The sequence below is a fragment of the Pseudorasbora parva genome, chromosome 11 (genome assembly GCF_024679245.1).
Source record: "Pseudorasbora parva isolate DD20220531a chromosome 11, ASM2467924v1, whole genome shotgun sequence".
In the NCBI taxonomy this organism is placed as follows: domain Eukaryota; kingdom Metazoa; phylum Chordata; class Actinopteri; order Cypriniformes; family Gobionidae; genus Pseudorasbora; species Pseudorasbora parva.
This window is the reverse complement of record NC_090182.1, coordinates 44,032,664-44,060,642: the sequence shown is the minus strand read 5'-3', so window position 1 is coordinate 44,060,642 and position 27,979 is coordinate 44,032,664. Positions and strand designations below refer to the sequence as shown.

The window sequence follows — 27,979 nt, the reverse complement described above, 5'->3', positions numbered from 1 at the left end:
TTTTATTCGCTTATGCTGCATAAGAATATGTTGGTCTTACGGCTCTGAAAATAGTCAAATGTTGCAACACTGTTGTGTAAAAATGGGTTTAATCTGAAAATAGTAATTCTGATTTGGTCATTAGTTGGATTCCTCCTCTTGCTCATTGTTTGGTGGCATAGAAAAGCCCCCAGCGTTGGTCTCCAGTCTCACAGCGCTGCAGTTTTTCTGTCCATTCGTTTATGATGGCATCATAGTCTTCCTTAGAGAACTCCTGTGGAGCGATCACACGAGCTTTATCAGCATGCGTGCACAACAATTTTTGAAGCCATTTCCAATAATATACACATAAAAAGGGGGTGAAATGGGAAACTAAATATTTCCAGTGTGCATGCCAATGTGAGGTTGTGTGTGTGTGTGTGTGTGTGTGTGTGTGTTTACCTGTATAAACTCCTCTTTCATCTCCTCGGCTCTCTGCAGTTCAGACTTTATGACCTGAATAAATTGATCTGTCCTGTCCTCTGCACGTACATTATTGAATCCCAGCTCGCTCAGGAACTGAAAAACACACACAAACACACTCAATATTATCATGGTCAAAGTGAATAAACAAGCTTTTTGTTCCTGTGCCAACTTTACTTGGCACGTACAGTCAGGTGAGTCGGACAGGGGGTAATAGTGGAACAGAGTAGGCTAACAGGGGGAGCCCTACCAAGATAATCCACAATATTAACATTATAACATTACATAGTTATGATGATATAATATCAGTAGTAATAACAATTTGCAAGTCTCAATTTTCCACCCATAAAAATTATATATGTTCTGTATTTGCCCAGCTTGTGCCCTCCCATGTTAGCGATTCTCCTATCAAAAGGAAAAATGGTTATGTCTTGTAGTCCAGCGATGTCAATTAAATTCAGCTTGTGGTGTGAAAAGATCCTCTTGTTACAAAACATGAAGTCTAATTAAAAAATAAATAAATAAATAAAAGAGCGGAGAGAAAAATGAAAGAAAGCTGCAGGAGGGCAGAAAGCTTCTGGCTACTTTCTTTTCTTTCTGCAGTAGCGGTTTTACTAAGTACAAAGGCTTAATTCGATACACACAGATACACGGCTGCATTCAAATGGTCTCTGTTTACAATCTTTCTTTTTTCCGCGCTGTAACCAATCACAGAGATGTCTGTTGAGCACATGATTGTATCGGCAGATCAGAGTTTCAAGATGCCAGAGTTTTCTTTAAGGGCGCACTCAGAGTTCTGCTGAACATTCGCAAATCCTTTCATTTTAACCAAAAAAAGAGATTTGTAGTCCTTAAAACAAGAGTTTTTGCAAGAGTTTAGTACTGATGAGAGTGCACTTTGCAAGGTTTCTGTAGTATATGTACACTTTATTGACAAAAGTATTGTGACACCCCTCCGTGATAGAATGTAATATCCCACACTCAACTGCTAGTGGTGTTATAACAAAGTGGAAGCAATTGGGAACAACAGAAACTCAGCCATGAAGTGGTAGGCCACGTAAAATCACAGATTGGGGTCAGTGCATGCTGAGGGTCACAATGCGCAGAAGTCGCCAACTTAATAGCTACAGACCTCCAAACTTCTGTGTCCTTCAGATGAGCTCAAGAACAGTGTGTAGAGAGCTTCATGAATGGGTTTCCATGGCCGAGCAGCTCATCCAAGCCTTACATCACCAAGAGCAATGCAAAGCGTGGGATGCAGTGGAGTAAAGCAGCCGCCATTGGACTCTAGAGCAGTGAGACGTGTTCTCTAGAGCGACCAATCACGCTTCTCTGTCTGGCAATCCCATGGACAAGTCTGGGTTTGATGGTTGCCAGGAGACAACACAGACGGAAGAACGATGCCTGACTGCATTGTGCCAAGTGTAAAGTTTGGTGGAGGGGGGATTATGGTGTGGTGTTGTTTTTCAGGGGTTGGGCTTGGCTCCTTAGTTCCAGTGAAAGGAACACTCAATGCTTCAGCAAACCAATCATTTTGGACATTTTCATGGTCCCAACTTTGTGGGAACCATTTGGGGATGGTCCCTTCCTGTACCAACATGACGACCCGATAGAACACCTTTGGGATGATTTATTAAATATTAAAACCTACGGATTAAAAATGGGATGTCATTTAAGTTCATGTGCATGTAAAGACAGGTGTCCCAAAACTTTTGAGTATATAGTGTGTATCCCAAGTACTATTTCAATAGGCTAAAAGCTGTGTTTTTCATGCTACTAATATTGCAGTTTTAGGAGTGACAATAATGAATGAATATGGGAGTGATTGCACAAAATTTTCATTTCATTTTTTTGTTTTGTTCCCAAAATTGAGATTGGTGTGAAAACCATAGAAATGGACGGAACAAAAATGTATTATTTGTTCTTCATTTTATCATTGACTTGACGTTTTTAAAGCAATGTTTGCTTATTTGAAAATATTTGAAGGTTACATTTTAATGTAGTGGCCCCACTTTATATTAGGCGGCCTTAAGTACTATATACTTACATAAAAAATAAGTACAATGTACTTACTGTGTTCAAATTGTACTGCAAAACACTTTTGCTAATATTGAGGTGGGAAAGGGATAGAGTTAGGGACAGGTGTGGTGGTGTGGGTCAGTTTAAGGGTAGAGTTAAGGTCAGGTGTGGTGGTGTGGGTCAGTTTAAGGGTAGAGTTAGGGTCAGGTGTGGTGGTGTGGGTCAGTTTAAGGGTAGAGTTAGGGACAGGTGTGGTGGTGTGGGTCAGTTTAAGGGTAGAGTTAGGGACAGGTGTGGTGGTGTGGGTCAGTTTAAGGGTAGAGTTAGGGACAGGTGTGGTGGTGTGGGTCAGTTTAAGGGTAGAGTTAGGGTCAGGTGTGGTGGTGTGGGTCAGTTTAAGGGTAGAGTTAGGGTCAGGTGTGGTGGTGTGGGTCAGTTTAAGGGTAGAGTTAGGGTCAGGTGTGGTGGTGTGGGTCAGTTTAAGGGTAGAGTTAGGGACAGGTGTGGTGGTGTGGGTCAGTTTAAGGGTAGAGTTAGGGACAGGTGTGGTGGTGTGGGTCAGTTTAAGGGTAGAGTTAGGGACAGGTGTGGTGGTGTGGGTCAGTTTAAGGGTAGAGTTAGGGTCAGGTGTGGTGGTGTGGGTCAGTTTAAGGGTAGAGTTAGGGACAGGTGTGGTGGTGTGGGTCAGTTTAAGGGTAGAGTTAGGGACAGGTGTGGTGGTGTGGGTCAGTTTAAGGGTAGAGTTAGGGACAGGTGTGGTGGTGTGGGTCAGTTTAAGGGTAGAGTTAGGGTCAGGTGTGGTGGTGTGGGTCAGTTTAAGGGTAGAGTTAGGGTCAGGTGTGGTGGTGTGGGTCAGTTTAAGGGTAGAGTTAAGGTCAGGTGTGGTGGTGTGGGTCAGTTTAAGGGTAGAGTTAGGGACAGGTGTGGTGGTGTGGGTCAGTTTAAGGGTAGAGTTAGGGACAGGTGTGGTGGTGTGGGTCAGTTTAAGGGTAGAGTTAGGGTCAGGTGTGGTGGTGTGGGTCAGTTTAAGGGTAGAGTTAGGGTCAGGTGTGGTGGTGTGGGTCAGTTTAAGGGTAGAGTTAAGGTCAGGTGTGGTGGTGTGGGTCAGTTTAAGGGTAGAGTTAGGGACAGGTGTGGTGGTGTGGGTCAGTTTAAGGGTAGAGTTAGGGACAGGTGTGGTGGTGTGAGTAAGTTTAACGGTAGAGTTAGGTGTAAGGGAAGTGCCAACTGTGTAATTACAAATGTAACTACAGAAATTAATTTCAGACGTAATTACCTGCAGGTATTTTTAAAATGTAAGTACAATGTAAGAACATGTATGTACACAATAAGTGCATTGTATCAAAAGATTAATTACAATGTTAGTACATAGTAGTTAAGGCCACCTAATATAAAGTGGTTCCAATGTAGCTATTAGTTATGTTTATTTAGTGTTAGCGTTAGAAATTCACTTATTTAATTTCAAATAAATAAAATAGTTCAGCAGTTCAAATTAGTGTTTAAAAAGGTCTTGCTATGTTATCGCAGTTGATACAGAGAAACATGATTTTTATTGTGTTAATATTATATTATTAAGTTGCTATGTTAATAGTCTCTTATTCACACTGAATATAGACCTTTTAAGTTTTGAATAAATAACTGTACCACCCCTTGTTTCTCTGACCAGGGTCCAATCCCATTCCGAACTGGATTCAAAATGGCGTCTCTGGCATGGGAGACAGGCGTGCTAATAAGGAAGCTATAGACCAGTGAAGAATTATTATTATATTGTATAAGAATACTTATACAGTGGACCATTTGACTTTATTCTCATTTAAATTACAAGATGACACAAATATTCAGCTCAGCACTTTTGATGATGAACAAGGATCCTTGAAACATTTGTAATGCAAGTTGGTTCTACAATAATTTGGTTGTAGTGTGGTTGTCTGTTTTATTTTGATAATGAACAGGCTGTCAAGTTTGCAATGCTGGAATAAGTTGTGCGCTTGTGAGGCACTGGCACGCGTCAAACACTGGAATCATAAAATATGCTATAATTTTTGTCAAACAGATAAGAGTAGGGGTGCGTCTCAATCAGCTCCCTAGTTCAGTTGTCAGGGCACTGATCAGGGAGTCAGCCCATTGACTTATGTCCTGATCAGTGCCCTGACTAGTGAACTAGGGAGCTGATTGAGACGCAGGGTAGGACATCATTCAAAACTGCTAAGTGTTTATTTTATGTGTGTACAACAACTGCTCCACATGAGTCCTGAAGAGAAGCCAAAGCGTCTCGATCGCCCCCAGGTGGCTGGATGCAGTATAGATCATAAACCCCACACTCTTCATGTAATGTAATGGGACATGAGACAAACTAAACAATCAAATTGCACTTAAAATAGATTTTTTTTCCAAAGATGGTTTCTGTCATGTTTTAATCACAATGATGTTAGTTCAAGAGTTCGTTCTTTAAATAAGTTTAGTTTTAGTTAGTTATTTTATGCTATAAAAACAGGGGTGCGACGTTATAATTTCATTTACAGAAATAAAATTCGGCCAACTGAAAAATTTAGATGTGATCAGTCACTAGAAACATTTCAATTGGGGCCTGAATTTCTTTTACAGTGTACTAACCAATATCATCAATACTAAATCCACTCTAAAGCAAGCTTTAATAGTACACTATGATATTATTAGGTCTGTTAGGTGTACTTGTGTATCCCGTGTCCCACCTGTCCGTATCTCTGAGGTGTGTAGAGGATATATCCCCTCTGGTTGACGTAATCCTGAAACGCTGGAGACCAGGGCTTCTCTCCACAGCAATAGTCGCTGATCAACAGCTTACCGCCCGGCTTCAGCCATAACTCAAAAACACATGCATATACACGATAAAGCAACAGTAAAATCTGTTATGCACTCTTATGACAATACATGATTTGACCATTAGAGGGCAGACCACGCTGATTCAGTTTGCTCTATACTTTTATTTCCTGAAAATGATTTTGCATGTCAGCTTCATTTGGTATGTCACTGCATTTGGCTATCCACTATAGATCAATACAAACACAAAGGCTTGTTTTTATAAGCCATACATAATGGATAATCTCATTTGAGTCTTCTTTGAAGAAAAAAAGGTTTGTTTCACTATATTGAGGACATTGCAAAGACTTCCATTGACCAGGACCAGTCAAATGTCCTCACTAGTCAGTTGTCATAATATTTGACTACATACAGTAAGTGAGGACATTTGTACCCTCACAAGTATTGGCTAACAAGGAACACACACACACACTGCTACTGATTGACAGTACATTTACACATACATATAATCATTTGTATGTTTCATACAAACACACAACAGTCTTATGCAGGCACACACACATATATGCTAGTTCTACCACATATAAAGTCACAGGCATGAAAACATGCACACAAACCCCCTTTACCTGTGTGAACACTCACGTAAAATTTTCTGAAGAGATCAAGTTTTTCCCTGATGTGCAGAATCGTGTCTCTGCTGTAAACCACATCAAACGTGTCGTCAGGAAACCTTCTTTTTGTGGCATCCGACACCTCAAACTGCACCTGCAGAGGAAGTACAAAGTTAATCTGCTATCAGGAAGTGCAGAACGACACACAAATCCGTCCCAAAATGCAGTTCATTCTCAAAAGCTGGACATGTTTCAAATAAATAAATAAACAAACATTTTGTTTCACATTTCATGTGGAAAAACCTGCTGCCATAATGCTAGGGTGTTGCTATGCGGTTGCTAGTTGTAGTTAGTTGTGCTGTTACTGTGGGCTTGGTAAGGGTTTCTAGGTGTTTGCAAGACCATTGTTAAGCAGTTTCTGTTTTGTTATAGTTAGATGCTGTTGTGTTATGGGTGGTTTCCAATGTGTTTCTGTGCTGTTGCTAGGTTGCTATAGTGTTGTGGCTGGTGGCTATGTGGTTGTGGTTATGTGGTTGTTAGGGTGTTATGGGTGGTTGCCAGGGTGGCACTATGCAGTTGTGAAGCTGTTATGAGTAGTTTGTTGCCTTTACTATGAGGTCACTAAGTTGTCCATGTGATTACCAGGGGGTTGCTATGCAGTTGCGGAGCTGTTTTGAGTAGTGTGTGATTTGTTATGAGGTTTGCTAGGATGATCTGGGTGGTTGCCAGAGTGTTGCTATGCAGTTGCTAGATTGTTTTAAGGATTTGTGGGTGGTTGCCAGGGTGTTTCTTTGCAGTTAAGAAGCTGTTTTGAGTATTTTTTGCCTTAGCTATGTGGTTTCTATGGTGTTGTAGGTGGTTGCCAGGGTGTCACTATGCAGTTTTGAAGCTATTTTGAGTATTTTTTTGCCTTTGCTATGTGGTTTCTAGGGTGTTGAGGGTGGTTGCCAGGGTGTAACTATGCAGTTGTGAAGCTGTTCTGTTCTGTTTTTTTTTTTTTTTGTGCCTTTGCTATGTGGTTTTTGCACTGTTGTGGCTGGTTGCTAGGGTGTCACTATGCAGTAGTGAAGCTGTTTTGAGTATTTTTGCCTTAGCTATGTGGTTTCTAGGGTGTTGTGGGTGGTTGCCAGGCAGGGTGTCGCTACACAGTTGTGAAGCTGATCTAGGTTTTTTTTTTGCCTTTGTTATTTGGTTGCTAAGTGTTATGGGTGGCTGCCAAACTGTTGCTATGTATTAGCTAAAAAACTCAACTTACTAATGGGATTTTCTCTTTGACGGCTCTCTCCATGGCGATCTCCACCATGTTTGAGGACAGGTCCATCCCCAGAACCTCCACTCCAAAGGTCTGTCATTAAAACAGAGTTAGTAATTAATCATGTCCCGGTAATCAGAAATAACAGCTGTGAATGATCATATGCAAGTAGTCAGATTGTAAGCCAACACCTGTAAAATAATATATTCAACTGAATTTATGTTTGATCACATTTATGTCTCTAGAAAGTTTAAAGGTCCTGAGTAAAGTGGACTTAAAGAGCATGAAACACGTTCTGTGGCAACACATAAACCCATTATATGTCAACCTTTGGCTCACCTTGGCCATGTAGAAATCTCCACCTCCAATCCCACAGCCAACATCTAGAACCTTCTGTTTTGCGGTCAAGTTCAGCATGTCAACAAACTCCTGATGGGTTACAGATTAATATATTAAAGAGACCAACAGAAAACAAACCTTTAATTATTCACTCAATAGTGAGATAACACTGAGAATGCAGAGAGCAGTAGATCTCCACTGATATAAAAATAGTTAGATGTTCTAGTATTAATGACCTATCCCTCATCCATTGTTTTATGTTAGTTTCAGCCTGGCACAGTTCTCATTTTCACGTCCAGCTACACGTTTAAATAGCAAATGCACTGGCGTATCTTTTCACCCATAGGCATCTGGTCTGAAAACCAGGTGCGTTCAGGAGCATTGTCACAATTCACCAGTGAAAGTGCGCCTGATTACCACCAGAGGGCACCCCAGACTCATTCCATCAAAGACTACATTACCCATAATCCTTTGCCCGCACTCATTGTTTACACCTGTGTCTCATTTACCTCATTATCTCAGCCTATATAAACCACGTTCACTCTGTCATTTGTGGTGAAGTCTTGTTAATTGTAATACTGTGCTTCTGAGCTCTCTCCTTGGTCTCTTGTTTCTGACATTGCATAATTTTTCATATATTTTACCTTTATTCTACACTGCTCTGTCCCTCCTTGTAAAAACGGTCTGATGGTTTCCGGGTTCTATAAAGCCGGTTTCTCAAAAATACGCAATGGGCTCAGATTTATTAGCTGGCCCAGCTGTGTTCTGATTCGCTAACTGCCTAGCTCATGTGTTTGTAGATCTGGTAGTTATCAAGAGCTGTGGGTGGGGCGCCGACATTACATGTTTTCAAAACTGACAGGGAGTCGAAGCCTGCTGGATTTACAACACAAGATCATCCACTTCACCAGATATATGTTGTGTGACATTACGTGAGGGAACAGGGTCGAAAATGGTATTGTTAGTTGATCGGTAAAGTTATCACGGACTGTGGGCGTCCGCGCCGCCATTATATAAGAATACTGATGGAGATGGGGCCTGCTGGATTTACAACAAGATCCACTTCTCCTGATATAGGGTGAATTCAAGATGATTGGGACACTTTTTGGCATTGAGATGACTTGGGAAAAGTGCCCCAATCTCCCTGAATTCACCTTATGTGACATTACGTGAGGGTAAAAAATTATTGTGTTAGTTGATTGGTAAAGTTATCACGGGCTGTGGGAGTCTGGGCGCCGTTATATATTTAAACACTGACAGAGATGGGGCATGCTGGATTTACAACCGAAGATCATCCACTTCTGCTATATGCGACATTTTTGTGATTGTGTAATGTAATTTGAAGTGTATGAAACCTAAAACAAACATTAAAAGACACTGAGCTCAGTCAGTCTCTCACTTAGCGCCAGATCAACGCGCTAAAACTAGATTTACATTTTTGAATTTGGCAGTTGATCACTGAACGTTCTAACCACATATGTGATCTGCCGACACTGCAGGGACCAGCATAGAATGTGATCGTACGTGTCAAAGGGTTAACAAACGCAGAGCCAAACAGCGTTGTCATTTGTTTACTTCCTTGCTACAACGTACAATTAACAATACAAACTATTACAGCAAAGCTTTCCTCCGTAAAATGTGCAGCACAGAGAGCAAGATTAAAATTTTATGCATTGATCCCTAACTCCCCCGTCAGTAGGAAGGCTGAACAAAGTGGACCTACAATCCAGATGAAAATAACAGCGTTTCATCAGCAATGCATGATCGACGGCACTCCAGCCTACTATTCCACAGCAATAAAAAATGGCCTCGTCCACCTCATTGGAAGTCATTAATCTATTTCGGACACGCCCTAAGTGCACCTGCTCCATGAGCTTCAGACCCTGCAGATCGTTAAAAAAGGGCTTAGAGTGCATATGAACGTTTCAGTTGTTAAAGATCCACTCTTTCCAAAAGTTATATAGTTTCCAGAAGGTGGCGACAAGTGATCGTATTGTATGTGAGTCAATTATTGATTCATTCACACTATTTGTTAAAAAATGAAATCCTGAAAAAATATTTTACACAACAGTTTTCAACATTGATAATAATCATAAATGTTTGTTGAGCATTAAATCATCATCTTAGAATGATTTCTGAAGGATCATGTGACACTGAAGTAATGATCATAAATTTATCTTTGATCAGGAATAAATTACATTTTAGCTATATATTACAATAGAAAACTGTTATTTTATAATTTAATAATATTTCAAAATATTAGGCCTACTGTTTTGTGTGTGTGTGTGTGTGTGTGTGTGTGTGTGTGTGTGTGTGTGTGTATGTATGTGAGTATTTTTAATAAAATAAATGAAGGCTTGGAAAGCAGATGAGACTTTGGATGATTCGGATGAGACCAATCAAAAATATTGTGTTATTGTGTTTAAACCTTACACGACTCGTTTGACAACGTATAATGGCCCTCATTTATCAAAAGTGCATACACCAAATTTCCAGCGTACACCTTGCGTACACCCAAACCCACGGTGACTTTGAGATTTATCAATATGGACGTTGGCGTACGGCACGCTCCCAATACCCAATACATGTGCCGTGATACGAAATTAAATGCTAATTTTTTCAAAACGTGCTGTAAAATAATGCAGTGATGGTAATGTATCATCCAAACAGCTTTAAACTGCTGGAGTGCGCTTCTCAACCCCCACACTATTAACAGTACTCGTTATTTGTGTCCATATTGTGTTTTTGTAGGTGCCTTTAATTCCACTTTTTAAACTCCCAAATAAAACAATTTCGTTTTTTTTTTCCACTTCCCTGGTGATCTCGATGGGCGCGTCTCAATCATCTCACTAGTTCAGTAGTCAGAGCACTGATCAGGGAGTCAGCCCATTGACTTATGTCCTAATCAGTTCCCTGACTAGTGGATTAGTGAGATGATTGAGCGCGCCCGATCTCCACGTCGGAGAAGTTTCGCTTCTTTGCCGTCTTCTGTTTGTCCATGGCGTAAAATGAGGGCGTGGGGGAGGCGGAGACTTGAATATATAGGGGCGTGTTACTCTAATGACGATCGTTTTCAGCCGCCACATTTATCAAGGGCAAGTATTGCGTACACCTGGATTGCAGAGGTGCGCACAGCTTCATAAATCAGGCGATGAGAGGAGTGTAAGCATAATCTTACGCCAACATATACACCAGTTTCTACGCAAGATTGATAAATGAGGGCCAATGTGCGTATTCTGCACCCCTGACCTTAGTTGTACTGAGTCCGCCTGTGCTGACGTATCCAGAGCCGAACATCTTCTCGTAACGTAATATTCTTCTTTGGGTGTACTGCTGGTTATCCAGGAACTGCTGAAATGTGGAAAAACCGCCCTGATGTTGATCCACTTCGTCACGACAGGCTTTCTGCATGAGCCAACACAACTGGTTCTGGTTCTTCTTCATCTGAAACAAAACAAGGACAAGTTTCTTTTTAGTTATTTTTATACAGAGTTCATGTCTTGAACAGTTTAGTGACTGACTGGTTTACCTTCACATAGGTCTGGACTGTTTTATTGAGCACCATGTCAAAGCTGTAGCATTTCTTTTCTGACTTTTCTGATTCGTCCAGCTGCACGGATGTCATCAGATGGTTATAGTGAGCAGGACTTCTGTAGTGGGTGGGGTCAAAATCTCGCTTGATGTCACCTGTGGAGGTCAAAAAGGCAAACATTTAAACCTGTTGAAATACACTTCTAAAAATATACTAAAACCAACAATAAAAGCAATACAGCGTGATTCATAATGCATGCTATTCCAATTAAATAATATTTTCATCCTCATAAACCTTCATCAAAAAGCAATAACTTGTTCTGTCTCTGAAATTACTTTTCTTTTCGACTGACAGCATAAAGACCTCTTACTTTTTTTTAACCATTTGTCACAGAAATAATTTAACCTTACAATCAGTCTCCGACAGGCATTTTCTGACTGGTCAAAAGGCAAATACTCCAAATGTGTGACAGTGATGAAATGGCGCAATCCAGTGGTGAGATAGAAGTGATACAAGTCTCTTAACTTGTAGCCAGAAAAGTCATGAATTATTTTGTCAACCCAGCACCAGCTTATTATAGTCTTATTTACCTTGCAGCTACACTGTAGAATGTCTGCATACAATGGCTATTATGCAGGCATACCAGGCTGACCTGCTGAAGGACCTGAGGGAAAGTGATGAGATCGGGGCTGATATAGTGCATGAGCTCCGATCCTATTTCGCTCCGGGCATATTTAGCCCTCCCATCGAGCGCAGCAAAAGCAGAGCGTCTCCACCTGCACACCCCTGCAGAAGGGGGGCCTCTCAGGCCGACATATCTCAGGACTGATCTGAGGACAGTCATTATCTCGAAGAAGGCTGCGTCGAAAAAGTCCTGATGCCTGTGTGGTCAGGACAGTGAGGGTGGTCGCCTCCGGGGGCAGGCGGTGCTTACCTCATTATACGTTAACCGACGGCCCTCGGTGCCCTCACAGGGTCAAACTGTGCTCGCTGAGGGCAGTTTACATCCCGGGGTGCCTGAATGTGGAAGCAGACATCCTGTCGAGGCAGGGGCCGAGGCCCAGGGAATGGAGACACCACACCGAGGTGTCCCATGGAGCTCCTATGAGAAGAGTTCGGCAGGGTGCAAGTCGACCTGTTCGCTACTCGGGAGAATACGCACTGCCATCTGTGGTTCTCCTTAGTGCAGCCATCTCCTCTCGGACTGGATGCCATGGTGCAGGAGTGGTCGAGGCTGCTCCTGTACCCTTTCCCCCCGATTGCTCTGCTTCCGGGAGTTCTAGAGAGGGTGCGCCGGGACGGGGTTCGTCTACTTCTAGTAGCCCCGTTTTGGCCGGCCCGAGCCTGGTTTTCTGACATAGTGTCTCTCCTCGATGGCTCTTCACTGGAGATTCTGCTCCGGAGGGACCTTCTCTCTCAGGCGGGCGGGCCGTTCTGCACCCTCGCCCAGAGCTGTGGAAACTGTGGGCTTGGCCTCTGAGGGGGCCCAGTTCATAACTGTTGGTCTCTCAACCGAGGTTGTTGAGACCATTCTATACTCCAGAGCTCCCTCCACGAGGAAACTTTACGCTTTAAAGTGGAGACTCTTCACCTTATGGTGCAGAGATCGCCTGTGGGACCCAGTTAACTGCCCTGCGAGCGTGGTGCTGGAGTTCCTGCACTAGAGATTCTCCTCCGGGCTAGCTCCCTCCACTTTGAAGGTGTATGTGGCGGCCTTAGCAGCCTACCACTCTCCTTTGGGTGGGTTGTCTTTGGGGCGACACCCGCTGGTAACCCATTTCCTCCGTGGGATGTTGAGGTTAAGACCTGCAGTATGCACCAGGGTGCCGGCCTGGGACTTGGCTGTTGTCCTGCAAGGCCTTTCAGGGGCTCCCTTTGAGTCCTTGGATTCAGTTTCTGAGCGTTTCCTTACCCTCAAAACTATTTTTCTTCTGGCTATTTCCTCCTTGAAGAGAATAGGAGATCTTCAAGCCCTCTCTGTGGCACCATCGTGCTTGGAATTTGCGCCCGGAATGGCTAAGGCCTTCCTCCATCTGAGGCCGGGCTATATTCCTAAGGTTCCTTCAAATCCTATGAGACCTATTGTGCTCCAGGCCTTTTATCCTCCTCCGTTTGTGACGTCAGACCAGGAAACACTTAATCTGCTTTGCCGGGTTCGGGCTCTTGATACATATGTCCACAGAGCTGCCCTGTGGAGGAAGTCTGAACAACTGTTTGTGTGCTACAGGCCACTGGTGTGTGTGCCACGGGTCCGGTGTCAAAGCAGAGGATGAGCAAGTGGGTGGTCTAGGCCATCTTATGTGGCGGTCGGACAGCCTTCTCCTTTGGCTGTGCGGGCCCATTCTACCCGGAGTATGGCGGCCTCTTAGGCTCTCTTGGCAGGGGCCTCCCTGCAAGATGTATGTGATGCGGAAGGGTGGTCTTCGCCTCATACTTTTGTAAGGTTCTACGAACTAGACATAAATTCTACTCCTAGGGCTCGGGTGCTCGCCCCTTAGACAATTCAACAGGCGGGCACCCGGCTCGTATGGGGACATGGGTATTCTCGTTCCCAGAGCAGTGACGCAGCTCGAGTTCCTTGAACGGGAACGTCTCGGTTACGTCTGTAACCTTAGTTCCCGGTATGGGAACGAGACGCTGTGTCACCGGGCCATACTCCCCGCATGCCCTCTAGCGGCTTGTTTCAGGCCTTTTCAGAAGCTGGGGGCATGTGTTTGCCGTTCCGGCTATGACGTTCCGTCTCTCCATTGGACTGATTACATACGTGCTTCACGCAATCACGCAGAGGCATTCCCAGAGCGGTGACGCAGCGTCCCGTTCCCATTCCGGGAACTAAGGTTACAGACGTAACCGAGACGGTTCCATGAATATAGAGTTAGAGTAATATCACATTATTTTGTCACCAATCAGAGAAGATTACAATATCATTTGTGAAAAATAAGAAATTTTACATTGCCATACAGGGTCAAACTACAGGACATTGTTTCTCTAACCTGCTTGGTAAAAGCAGGACTCCCTGAAGAATAGGAAGCCACCTGGGCGGAGCCACCTGAGAAACTTCTCAGCCAATGACATCAGCTCCTGATCACTCAGATACTCAACAGCCAATTAGAGAAGATCAGGTCAAAACTGAAACAGAAAGAATGTGTGTGTGTGTGTGTGTGTGTGTGTGTGTGTGTGTGTGTGTGTGTGTGTGTGTGTGAGAGAGAGAGAGAGAGAGAGAGAGAGAGAGAGAGAGAGAGAGAGAGAGAGATATGAAGCAATCAGATGAGATGGGATGTTTTTGAAATTAGAATTGACCTACAGTATAATGCATGCCATTTACCCTTGCGCTCATATAGTATGTATGGCGTATAATTTATTTTTAAATATTTACTATTCATTCACTATCATTTTCTTCCAGGAAATTTGACAAAAACATTGACGACTCCTCAGGGGCATTTAAAAATAAATAAATTCCCAATCAATCTTTTTTAGAATGAGACTGTAATTAAAATGCCAATATTATGCTATTAAGGTTCCTAATGTTGTTTTGGAGTCTCAGGTTTACATGCATCCAAAAAAAACCTTTAATTTTCTCTTAATATACATTTGAGTCTTCGCAGTTTTCTCTCTAAACTCCTCCTTTTTTGAGAGCTACTCTGCTCTGATTGATCCGATGACTCAAACTGTTGTGAGTGGTTTGCAGCAAGCGGTCTCTCATTTTTTTCCTCCTGTTTTGTTTTATTAAATAAAACATAAAGATTTTGGTCAAATATGAACTTAAAAATTCTTTTTGGTCAACAATATTGCATGTTGATATTGACATGGTTAGTGTTTAATGTTTATTCTTACAATATCCCAAATGTTTCCAACTATTTGTAAATTGTGAGAAAATTGCTATTTTAACCAAGGGACAGGGACGTCTGTCAATTACGTCATATCTGGGTTACCCTTAGTTTCCGGTTTTACTTGGCTTTATATTTTATTTGGTTTCGGTTTTATATAATGGAAAATAAAGTGGAATATATATATTTTCGTATAGATATTTGTTGTTGACTTGGTGTAAGCCAAATTTGGTGTTATTACCCGGGATTTTAAGGTGATTTTGTTTCGGAACCTTCAGAAAACTTTAACTTGATTTTTCTCAAAATTGACTTTCAAAGTCTATCAATTTCAGACAGGTTTGAACAAATCATACATCATGTTGAAGGATTTTTAATAAAGAATATTATGTATTCTCTTATTATATTTTATTCAATAGCATTTGTTTATATAACATTTTTAGAGTGCCGAATATATTCATGTTTTTTCCTCTCACCTGTGTTCAGGGAAGTCCAGCTTTGTGACGTCAGCTTGGATGAACTCAGCGTTGCCCAGGTGACTGTTTTCCTCTCTGTTCTTTTCCACAAACTTCTCCATGAAGTCCACAGCGGTCACATGACGCGCCTTGCCAATGAGGTGACGTGTGTACCGACTGAAAAGAGTAAAGGTCACGATAACAATGGAGAAAATAAAGCGTGCTTAAAAGCTCAGTACTCATCACCACAGGATTTGACCACAAGGTTTAAATTTGATTCGATTTTCATCAGATTTCCATCACTCATTTCACTATGAGAATCTCTGTATATTCACTAGCACATCAAATTGTATTGCCACATACACTCACCTAAGGATTATTAGGAACACCATACTAATACTGTGTTTGACCCCCTTTTGCCTTCAGAACTGCCTTATTTTTATGTGGCATTGATTCAAGAAGGTGCTGAAAGCATTCTCTAGAAATGTTGGCCCATATTGATAGGATAGCATCTTGCAGTTGATGGAGATTTGTGGAATGCACATCCAGGGCACGAAGCTCCCGTTCCACCAAATCCCAAAGATGCTCTATTGGGTTGAGATCTGGTGACTGTGGGGGCCATTTTAGTTCAGTGAACTCATTGTCATGTTCCATAAACCAATTGGAAATGATTTGAGCTTTGTGACATGGTGCATTATCCTGCTGGAAGTAGCCATCAGAGGATGAGTACATGGTGGTCATAAAGGGATGGACATGGTCAGAAACAATGCTCAGGTAGGCCGTGGCATTTATACAATGCCCAATTGGCACTAAGGGCCCTAAAGTGTGCCAAGAAAACATCCCCCACACCATTACACCACCACCACCAGCCTACACAGTGGTAACAAGGCATGATGGATCCATGTTCTCATTCTGTTCATGCCAAATTCTGACTCTACCATCTGAATGTCTCAACAGAAATCGAGACTCATCAGATCAGGCCACATTTTTCCAGTCTTCAACTGTCCAATTTTGGTGAGCTTGTGTAAATTGTAGCCTCTTTTTCCTATTTGTAGTGGAGATGAGTGGTACCCGGTGGGGTCTTCTGCTGTTGTAGCCCATCTGCCTCAAGGTTGTGTGTGTTGTGGCTTCACAAATGCTTTGCTGCATACCTCAGTTGTAACGAGTGGTTATTTCAGTCAAAGTTGCTCTTCTATCAGCTTGAATCAGTCGGCCCATTCTCCTCTGACCTCGAGCATCAACAAGGCATTTTCGCCCACAGGACTGCCGCATACTGGATGTTTTTCCCTTCTCACACCATTCTTTGTAAACCCTAGAAACGGTTGTGTGTGAAAATCCCAGTAACTGAGCAGATTGTGAAATACTCACACTGGCCCGTCTGGCACCAACAACCATGCCACAATCAAAATGGCTTAAATCACCTTTCTTTCCCATTCTGACATTCAGTTTGGGGTTCAGGAGATTGTCTTGACCAGGACCACACCCCTAAATGCATTGAAGCAAATGCCATGTGATTGGTTGATTAGATCATTGCATTAATGAGAAATTGAACAGGTGTTCCTAATAATCATTTAGGCGAGTGTATAATTGTACATTGTAAACGTGATTTTTATAAGATATTTTACAAGAAAACTGTCAAATTTTTTATTTTATTTTTACTAGTAATTGTTTTTGTGAAAAATGTGTTTACACCAATTATTTCAGTGTATACTATGTGACAAATTTCTTTTAAATGAAAAGAAAGGTTTTGCTGTAATTTATAATAATATCTTCAGTATTATTTAAAATATAATTCCTTTGAAGTTTTGGTGCTTTATGTAACGCTATGTAGTCTAAATGACAAATCCCGTTTGACATTTGTGTTGGCTACTGTATACAGGCCACCAGGGCACAATGCTGACTTTATCAAAGAATTTGCTGATTTTCTATCAGAGTTAGTACTGGTTGCAGATAAAGTACTATTTGTTGGGGATTTTAATATCCAGGTAAACAATGAAAAAGACACATTGGGATTGGAATTTAAGGACATCATCGCCATAATCATACTTTAGATCACTTGAGTCATGCTCTTAACAAACTATGCTTTATTATTTCCACTTTCCATATTGTGAATAATACATGTATTTTAATTTGCTTGTTACACATGGAACCTATTTATTGTGATAATTATTTGATGTTATGTAGCATACTTTTACGCTCAGAATTATTCCTTGGCATCCTCACGTACTAAACTGCATTTTTTTTAATTGTTTGCATGCTGGAGGTAAACGATTATTATTACATCGAGTGCAGAGTGATGTTAACATTTAAGATAGCACTATCTAAGTGTCTAAAGAGGAAAGCTAACAACGTAAATAGGGCATACAAAGAAGAATGGGAAGACATCTGTGCATTTATCACAAGATCACTAAAGACAAAATTGATAAGTGTATGTTGATATACCTAGGTTCGCACTTCCCATTCTGAGTGGGGAATGAACTCAGGACTTTCCGCACGGGAGTCTGATGCTCTAACGATGAGGCTAAATGCTGCATATTTTTCCACTGGACACTAAGACGAAGCGAGCATCTCTTGAAATGACGGGAGTTTACCTGCACAGTTCTCATTAGCTCGCCCCCATTACACTGACAGATATGTTTTAGAACCAGCCGCTATTAAAACAATCCGCCAGATGCTGGCGCGGGGGCGGGCCAGATATTATTCCTGGTGTTCCACTTTTGGCCCGCGGGCCGCCAGTTGCCGACCACTGGTCTTGAGGAACTCGATGTTGCAACAGAAACGTCTCGGTTACGTATGTAACCCTCATTCCCTGAGGAGGGAACAGAGACGTAACATCAGTGACTGACGAATGGGGGTTTCGCTTATAAGCCTATCATCTTTGAGATCTAGAAAACGCCCAATGGCAGTGCCAATGCCATGGGCATTCGAGATTTGCATGCGTAATTCCGCCTACCCATGTGGGTATATAAAGAAGTAGCTGGCATGATCGCATTATGTTTTACCTGCTGAGGAGCCAAGCTGAACTCCCGTTCCAGCGGTACAGTGGATGTGGCAGAGGGACGTTATGTCTCTGTTCCCTCCTCAGGGAACAAGGGTTACATACGTAACCGAGACGTTCCCTTTCGTTCAGTCACTCCGAGTAACACCATTGACTGACGAATGGGGGTCCCAATATAATCACGCCACTTGGCTGTCTTCCAGTACCCTGTGTAAGTGTGAGAGCCCTGGCGCAAGATTAGTACAGCCGAAGGCCTCCCACTTATCACAGGAGTTGCCAAGGTACACTGGGAGGCATATTCCAGGTGAAGATATGCACCATAATGCCTACCCGTAGGGAGGACTTAGGAATACACATATGACCCGCTAAGGGCTGACAAACAAACACAACTGTAGAAATGTATTAGATACAGTGGCTAAATTAGCCAAAAAATAAAGCTTCAACTTCTGATGTTTGTAAATGACTTTATGAACTTCTTTACTTCTGACTTTATAAACTTCTTATGTCAGACAGAGCATTTTAGTGTCACTGAGGAAAAATTACACTCATTCACTGCTACAGGAGAGAAAGAATTGGCTTAACTCATTTAATCATCAACATCAACAACATGTATGCTTGATACCGACTAGGCTATTAAAAGCAATGCTTTCAGGGGACATAGATCCTCTGCTTAATATCATTAATTATTCTTTGTCACTAGGATATGTTCTGAAAACATTTAAGTTGGTTAATTTTAAACCACTTATTAAAAAAACGCAATTTGATCCCACAGAATTAGCCAATTACAGGCCAATCTGACTGTCAAAAAATACAAGAAAAGGCTTCACAATTATGCTCCTTTTTAGAAAGAAATGGTATACATGAGGATTTCCAGTCAGGATTTAGACCGTATCAGAGTACTGAGATTGCTCTCATCAGAGTTACAAATGATTTACTCATATCATCTGATCCTGGTTGTATCTCTCTATTAGAGTTACTCGATCTTAGCGCTGCATTCGATAATATCGACCACAACATTCTTTTGAATAGACTCGAAAATTATGTTGGCATTAGTGGAACTGCATTGGCAAAAAGCTCCACGAGTAGTAACCTAGAATACTGTCAAACACTTGATGACTGCTCTGTCAAGCCCTCGTCGTCAGTGAGGAACCTGGGTGTGCTCTTTGATACCAATCTTTCATTTGAAAGCCACGTTTCTAGCATCTGTAACACTGCATTCTACCATCTTAAAAATATATCTAAATTACAGCACATGTTTTCGATGCAAAATTATGAACAGTTAGTTAATGTGTTCATGAGCTCAAGGCTAGATTATTGTAATGCTCTACTGGGTGGTTGCCCTGCTCGCTTAATAAACAAACTCCAGCTGGTCCAAAACACAGCAGCCCGAGTTCTTACAAGAAACAGGAAGTATGATCATATTAGTAGCCGGTTCTGTCAACACTGCACTGGCTCCCTATTAAACATCATATACATTTTAAAATCTTGCTTATTACCATAGCTCCCGGTGGAGCTCCCCAGTACATAAGCAAGCTCTCAACACATTATACTCCATCACATCTATTGCATTGTCAAAACTCTGGCCAGTTGATAATCAACTGCAGGCGGTCGATCCTTTTCCTATTTAGCACCTAAACTTTGGAGCAGTCTTCCTAGCCATTGTTCGGGAATCAGACACACTCTGTCAGTTTAAATCTAGGCTAAAAACACATCTCTTTACTATGGCATTCACATTGAACAATATCAATTTCTGTTATTCAAATCAGTTAAATGATTGTTAGTCTGCATTAACTAGGTCAGCCGGAACAGGGGGACACTTCCCATAACACCTGATGTACATGTTGCATCATAAGAAGAGTGGCATATACGTACACTAATGTTAGTCTCTCTGTTTATCCCGAGGTTTACTGCAGTCAGCCAGATCCGGGCCCTATCCAGATCAGAGGGTGAATCTGCGCCTGGACATGACCAAAGCATCCCTAAAGTGTCTGCTAAGAGCGTGTTAATTAAACTCCCCTTGTGAATGCTGCATCGACACGACATCCTCAATAAACCCGTCTCTGGCATGACAACTCCAATCTTTTGAATAATCTTACAAATATCTATTTACCTAATATGACCTGTAATGTTGCTAGAATCATTATCATACACTGTTTGTTCGTCTGCCAGAGGAGAACTGGCACCCCGACTGAGGCTAGTTTCTTCCAAGGTGTTTTTCGTCTCCATTCTGGCCCTAAAGGAGTTTTGGTTCCTTGACACCGTTGCCTTTGGCTTTTGGCTTGCTCAGTTAGGGACACTTAGGCCCCGTCCACACGGAGACGCGTTTAGCTGTATACGTATACATTTTTTACCGTATCAGCGTTTCGTCCACACGGATCCGGCGTTTTAGAAGCATGCATCCGATATTTTTCGAAACCGGGTCCCAAAGCGAATAAATCTGAAAACGATCATCTTCCGTCTTCGTGTGTACAGTGAATCCGTATATTTTCTGAAACGTGATGTCATCACACTACGTCCAGCACGGTGAAAGAGGTAAGGGATACAACTACGGGCTCTGGGCATGCGCACATCAATATCGCGTGATTTGATTAACGTATCTGCATACCTGTAAGGGTATGTTTTGGGTTGGGGTAGGTGTAGGCATTAATAAAATACATCTGTTAAGTAGCAAATGTATTTATTGTTATTTTATTGTGAGATTTTGCATCACCTCCTACCACTGCTATACCCCTGCCTAGCCACAACTCTTCTTCTCCATTTTTAGTGTATTTCTGTGGCAGAATTACAGCGCCACACACTGGCCTGGCATGCAAACTACATCGTTTTTAGTCCGTTTTTTAATCTCGTGTGGACGCAGATATTTCTTGAAATGAGGAAAAAAAAAGATCGGATTGGGAAAGCGCTGGCTTCGTGTGGACAGGGCCTTAAACTTCAACTATATAACCAATCTGCCTGCATTGAGACTAAATGATAATTGAAATGAGCTGATAATGTCACCGTTTTCCCCAGAGCAGCTGTACAGCCAAATCAAATTCTGTTGCATTATCTTCCTGTTACCACTGTGAAGCTGCTTCGAAACTGGACTCATCAAAAGCGCTATATAAATAAAGATGATTTGATTTGATAAAAATAAAAAAATCATGATGACCTCAAAATAACAAAATCAGATGGAGAAAAAGATGGAAATTTAAGAGCCTATTTTGGTTTCAAATTATATATATATATTATTAAACTGGTCAAGAACATGTCATACATCTCAATATGAGTTGAATGAGTGAAATGATAGAAGAAGAAAAAAACAAGTAACAAAACTTTTGTAAAAAGTACATTGCTAAAAAAATATTTTGCTACTTATACTTTATATTTACACGCAACATGATCTCACAGAATTTTTTGAAATAACAAGTAGACGACAGTCACAGTTATTTATTGCAAAAACGAACCAAAAACAGTATAGAAATATTTACTCATGCTGCATTCCAAGTCTTATGAAGTCATATGATATCTTCATGTGAAGAACAGAGTTGATCAACAGATGTTTTCATCGTTGAAATGATGATCGCGCTCCACACACACACGCACTCATTCATATTTCTCATTCAAATGATACAAACGATTCTTCAGCATGATGCGATTGGTCACGAGACACACAAGAGCCAATGGCATTTTACAATCAAAGCTGACGTAATGACGCAATTGGTCACGCGACATTCAACACCCAATGCTGTGAAAGCTGATGTGACGTTTCTTCCGGCGGCAATATTTGAAATGTATTAATATTCGGCGGATGGACTCGACGTTACTGATCGCTTTTGAGGATTTTCTTCACAGAAATCAATCGTTTGACCTCGGAACACTTGGAATATTTGTAGTTTCTGAATAAATTAAATTGTGCCTGCCATATCTGTGTATCTGCCTGCTATATCCTGTTTTTATAATACACAAATGGGTAGGTTTAGGGAATGTTAAGTGTTCAAAACGTGTCTGAATAAAAAGAAAAGAAAAGTAAATAAAATGATGTTGACTGAATCAAACTGACAAATATAAGGTGTTGGAACAGGGTATCCCTGTGTTGACCACTGATGCTGCGTGTCATTGTCTTACCTAGGCATCATTTCCGTCGACCCATCACAGAATTTTTGGCGATTCCGTGAAACTACCACATATTTTTGAGTTAAGGGTCCGTGTTCATTTCACGGAATTCTGTGAGATCAGGTTGTTACATGATATCAAAGACGTATTAAGATATCATAATCATAATCTTGAATTCCTTTTTTAGGAACGTTACCCTGTAAATTTTGTATGACCATTAAGTACAATTTCCCATATTGATACATCTTTGATATAATGTAAATGTAAAGTATAAGTAGCAAAGTATTTTTTTTAGCAATGTACTTTTTACAAAAGTATTTTTTTTTCTTTTTCTATAATTTCACTCATTCAGTGAAGAAAAAAATAAACAATTAAAACATCCGGAAATTAGAGATTGGGGAAAACATGAAAATAATGTTACAATACTAAAACAGGTTTCATTTTTTTTTTTTTTATACAAAACATATTTTTTTCTTTGCTTTTTATTTCAGGGTGACCTGGGCATGCTCATATGGTTTGCCCAAATATCAGTGGTCTAATGGTCACTGACCCAATTCCAGCACCAAGTTCCAGTACATCAGTACCAGACAGACAGGGGAGCAGGGAGAGGATCTCCGGCAGGTCGTGTTGGGTCAGTTCCTGTGCATTTGTATCCAACATCATCACCTCGACTGTTGCCAACTTGGAATGTTCCTTCCAGAACTCCTGCATCATTTTCCTCTCGGTTTCTACGGAGGCAAACCAGGTAAGGATGCTTAGAATTTTTCTATAGATTTTCAATTCATGCTTATACAAATACGGACTATAGTAATACTATAGCAATTCTGTAGATCTTTGATAAATATTTGTAGTAAATTTAGAGTCAATATTGTATAACATAAGTTTTAAATGTAAAACCTGTAAAGGAAAGGAAACGTCTCCGGTTACTAATGTAACCTATGTTCTCTGAAAAGGGAACAAGATGCTGCGTAGCTTATGCAAGTGGGACCCCCTCTGGGTGTGCCAAATGTCTGAAGCCCTTATAGAATCATGCCAATTCATCTGCTGATGGCGCAGGCGCCGCCCGGATGCTCTTACGTCGTCATCCGCTCCTCATATTTCTCTGCCGAAAAGGGAGCCCTGTGGGCAGCACGAGGAGCCTGGCAGGGAACTGAAGCCAGAGCTCAGGTAGAGTGTGCTTGAACGCCAAGAGGTGAAAGTGACCCACGCACCTCATAAGCCAAGCTTTTTTCTTTTTTTTGTCCCCAAAGGGAAATTCTCAGATCTTGACGTTTCAGTAAGCCTGCGGCGGCCAAACCTGAATAGCCGGATTAGGCAGACAGGACATGCAAACCCGGAGCGATATCAAGGTCTAGACTATAGAACCTGACAAAAGTGTGCAGAGAGGACCAACCTGCCGTCACACAAATGTCCTTCATAAGAGCCCCTCTAAAAAGTGCTTGAGAGAAAGCCACAACTCTAGTAGAGTGTGCTCGAATATCCAGAGATAAAGGTAATCCACGCACCTCATAAGACATAGAAATAGCCTATGGGAAATTTGGTGAAAACCGGTGAAAGAGTCATCTATCGTGATCATCTGGCGATGACAAATGGCACCTTTCTGGAGAAAAAGAGGGTCGCCCCATACTGACAGAGCACGCGAAGAGCCGTGTGACACCCTTAGTAAGCAAAGAGCCGATCCTGCCAATTGGGCTCCTGAGAGCTTAATTGTGACAGAACTTAAGCGTGTAGCCCGACTGGACTGTACGGAGGATCCAGGGTGATACTCCTGGCAGATGTTTCAACTCTTGATAGAAATGAGACAAAGGAAACGGAGTGGTGTGGCGCAGTGGCCATACCTGAGTAAGTGTGTCCAACTGGTCCTCAGGGGGGGGAGTTGTTGATCGCACAGGAAAGCCCTCGCCGTCCTGATGCAAAGTGGGCGACGCCACGCTTTGAGAAGAGAAAGTACAGCCTGCTGGTTCCTGGAGAAAACTAATTGTGTCTCCATTTACGCAGGTAGATAGTGACAAGTCCATTGAACGTGCGGGGAGAGAGCCAGAAGCGTCTACTACTGCCAGAGCCAAAGGTTGTCGAAGTTGAACCAGCTCTGTCCATCGAGACGCGCTGGGCGGTAAATGTGGACGAGCTGGGTAAAGAGAGTGGGTGGGAGGCAGGCAGAAACACTTGCGCAGTCTGTCCCAACCTCGGACATCGGGTCTGGCTCTCCTTTTTCTGCGCTGGGAGTCAGGAACGACTCGAAGGAGCCGGTGCAGGGGTTGGTTGCCCGACCACTTCAGCTCCAGGCGCATATGCATATGGGTGCTGGCGAGGGAGTGGGCGTCCGCGGGCTTCCCAAACCTAGGTAGGTGGGGGATGACCCTGATCGCTCCTTTTACTGGAGAAATCCCTCTTAAGTGAAGGACGCTCTCTAGGTAGAGAAGGGGGCGGGTAAGGGGACTCCCTAGCCCTCCTAAGCATGAACTGCTTAAAAGTGGCTGACTGGGACTTGGCAACTCTGAACTTATCCACTACCTGGGAAATAGGGTCGTCTAAGAGGAATACCTTCACTCTGTCAAGGATTTCTGAGGGTAAGCCACAGGTGGCGCTCTGCAGCCACCGCGCCAGCCATAGAACGTCTCACGGCACGCTTTATTTGGTGGATCTTAAAGCTAAATCAGTGTCTCTACAAAGCTCTTTGATGGCTTCCGGCATTATGCCCGCATCCTTGTCCATCTCCTTCAGAACGTCAGCTTGGTAAACTTGGAGAATGGCCATTGGACCTTGGAGTATGGAGGGCCATGCCCGCTTGACCAGCTGCAACATAAGATTTTCTAAATAATGGCGGAAGTGGTCCTGCATGGTTTTGAAGGAAGAAGAGGACAAGACTTCAAAGAAGCAGCAGAGGAAGGAGAGAGATGAGAAGCCAGTGAGTCTTCAACTACAGGAATGCTGGAATAGCCCTGCTCCACAAAACCAAGGAGGTTGGTGAAGTCAGCGGCTGCCGCGTTAGTTAAACGGGCAGAAAATGGCTGCTTCCAGGATCTGGAGATCTCATTATGCAGATCACTGACAAAGGGGAGCTTCCTCCACACTGGTTTGGAACTAGGACCACTCAAAATCTCTCGTCGAGTTTAGGCGACTGTAACTCACAGAGTTCATCAGGCCAGTCCATCACAAGCTTTTCCATAGCGAGTGAAAGCCCGTCGACAAGCTCAGAGTAGGCCACAGAACGCCACGCTTCCTGAACGCTAGGCGGGGGAGCATCATCAGTAGAAAAGGGCCCGAATTTCTCGGAGCCAGACGCTGCATTGAAAACTATGTCATCTAGCCCAAAAGAAACCATCTTCCTCGCTTCTAGGACATATGAAATCATGGGCTAAGTCTATTGGCTAAACACTGCGCGCAAGCTTGGGGGGAAGAGGGAGAAAAAAGGGAGGCCCGTCTGCTCGTTCTCCAAATCCTCAGGCTCCACATCCGGTTCAGTTCAGGTTCCCAGGTTGTGGATTCGAGAGTGGCCTCGGCGGCCTCCGGAGCGTTACGGGGAAAATGAAATGAAATGTAGATGTTGTGACAATCTCCTTCTCAAAACCCTCCGCTCCCGGCTTGCGGTTTTTGAGAAGGAGATTGTCACAACATCTACATTTAGAAAAGCCCTGCACTGCCTCGTATTCGTGAGAGCAACCCATGCATTTGACGCACTTACTGTGTGGGTCATCACTCACAATGATGTGAGTGCACGGTGGAATACAGCAACAAAATTACATGGCACCTCACCGCAAGGAGAACAAAGTTCCACTGATAGCAGTCGCTGAAGTGCTGGAAGAAAATATCTAAAGATAGACTGTTTTTTGGCCAGAAAAATCGAGATCGAAGGGCACGATGCCAAGCAGGCATCGACGTAACCAAGCAGATCAGCCATTGACTATCATATTTTCCCCCACTATGCTAGTCAATGGCTGCGGAGATTTGCTTACAAACATTCTTCCAAATATCTCTCTTTGTGTTCAGCACAAGAAAGAAATTCATACAGGTTTGGAACAACTTAAGCCTAACTAAATGATGACAGAATTTTAATTTCTGCCAGTACCACTATCTTCAAAGATGATTGAAAATCAGCATACAGTTTGGATTGGCGGTATGGTTCTGTTCTTGGCAAGAACTCCCTGCGCATCCATACAGCCTAGCATGGATAAGAGCAGGGAGAGCAACGATGCCCCCTTAGGGTAAACAGAAAAGAACCAACATAATGTATTTTATATATCATTAATGTCGGAATAATTCTGAATTTAGTCTGATTCAGGGGGAATTAGAATACCAAATCCTGACTGACAAGAGGAGGAGCTGGGGATGGAGGAGGGTAAATGAGCTCCAGAGAAACGTGATAGCTGCTGATACTACTGAAGGAACTCCTGTGATTAAGGCTGTGATACTGGCAGTTTTTTTACCACCAGCTTTTTTTTGGAAGCACTGGTGGTCGGCCAAACAAAAAAAATGTTTTGTATGTGAATGCTGTTTTACGTGAATATTATGACACGCTTTATTTACAAAATAAATAATAGGTTCGCAACAAATGTTACCTCGCAGCCATGGAAACAACATTCATGCTGAACGAGATATTTCATTTACGTGTTTCAAGATTTGGGAAAATAAATAAGAGATTCCATGTCCAGTAGAATAAAATGGAGTATATTGTTAAATTTGTGGAAAATCAGGTGACCAGATCACAAACCGCAAAGCTTAAATTTGGCTTACCTCACAATGTCTACCTCTCTCGTTCGGCGTGAATGTTATGTTTCCATGGTTGCGAGGTAACATTTAATTGCATTCACATACCAAAAAAAATTATAATTGTTTGTACTCAGCCACCCATATTATCTAAAATGTACATATCAGTATCTAAATGGCTCATATGAGACCCTGGACCACAAAACAAGTCTTAAGTCTCAAGGGTGTATTTGAGACAATAGCCAACAATACAAACTATAGATTTTTCTTTTTTCCCAAAAATCATTATATTAAGTAAAAGATCATGTTCCATGATATATAAATTACTAACAAAAAAAACAAAACAAAACAAAAAAAAAACATTTCTTAATATTTAGACTTTTTTTCTCCCCCTAAAGATTCCAGATTTTCAAATAGTTGTACCTGGGCTCATATCCTAATAAACCACACATCAATGGAAAGCGCATTTATTTAGCGTTCATATAATGCATACATCTCAATTTAAAAAATAATGAGCCTTATGACTGGTTTTGTGGTACATGGTCACATATTATGACCTTTTAAAAGGGTACCATCCCTGTGAGAACCTTTTTTTCTGAGTGAATTACCAGTTTGCAAAATGTATCAGTTAAATTCCCCAAAACATATGTCAGGGTCAAAGCTTTGATTTAAAGTTCTACTCTGTAAGACCGAACTGAGAAATGCTGGAAACAAAGATGAGATCATGTTTAAAATGCCCCATCATAATTTCATCACCACATATAAGCAATATTTGTGTAAAAGACAAAATATTGGCATTGGGAAAAAGTTTAATGGGTATTTGTCTTACCTTGGTCCATGATCAGTGAAATAAAATAAAACTATTATTCAAATGTAATACACTGATATAAATCAAACTCTTTTACACCAG

The 27,979-nt window shown here is 42.0% G+C and overlaps 1 protein-coding gene across 1 annotated transcript; it reads right to left on the bottom strand.

The window, feature by feature from the left end:
- Positions 1 to 72: 72 nt before the first annotated feature.
- LOC137093256 (uncharacterized) lies at positions 73 to 27,923 on the bottom strand. Its single transcript, XM_067458062.1, is given in 13 exon segments — positions 73 to 253; positions 421 to 537; positions 5,172 to 5,303; positions 5,902 to 6,024; positions 7,126 to 7,215; positions 7,462 to 7,551; positions 10,711 to 10,905; positions 10,991 to 11,148; positions 13,987 to 14,091; positions 14,094 to 14,122; positions 15,294 to 15,449; positions 22,913 to 23,090; positions 27,899 to 27,923. Coding segments are annotated over 13 exon segments (1,494 nt in total). The 5' UTR covers positions 27,909 to 27,923; the 3' UTR covers positions 73 to 142.
- Positions 27,924 to 27,979: the final 56 nt, after the last annotated feature.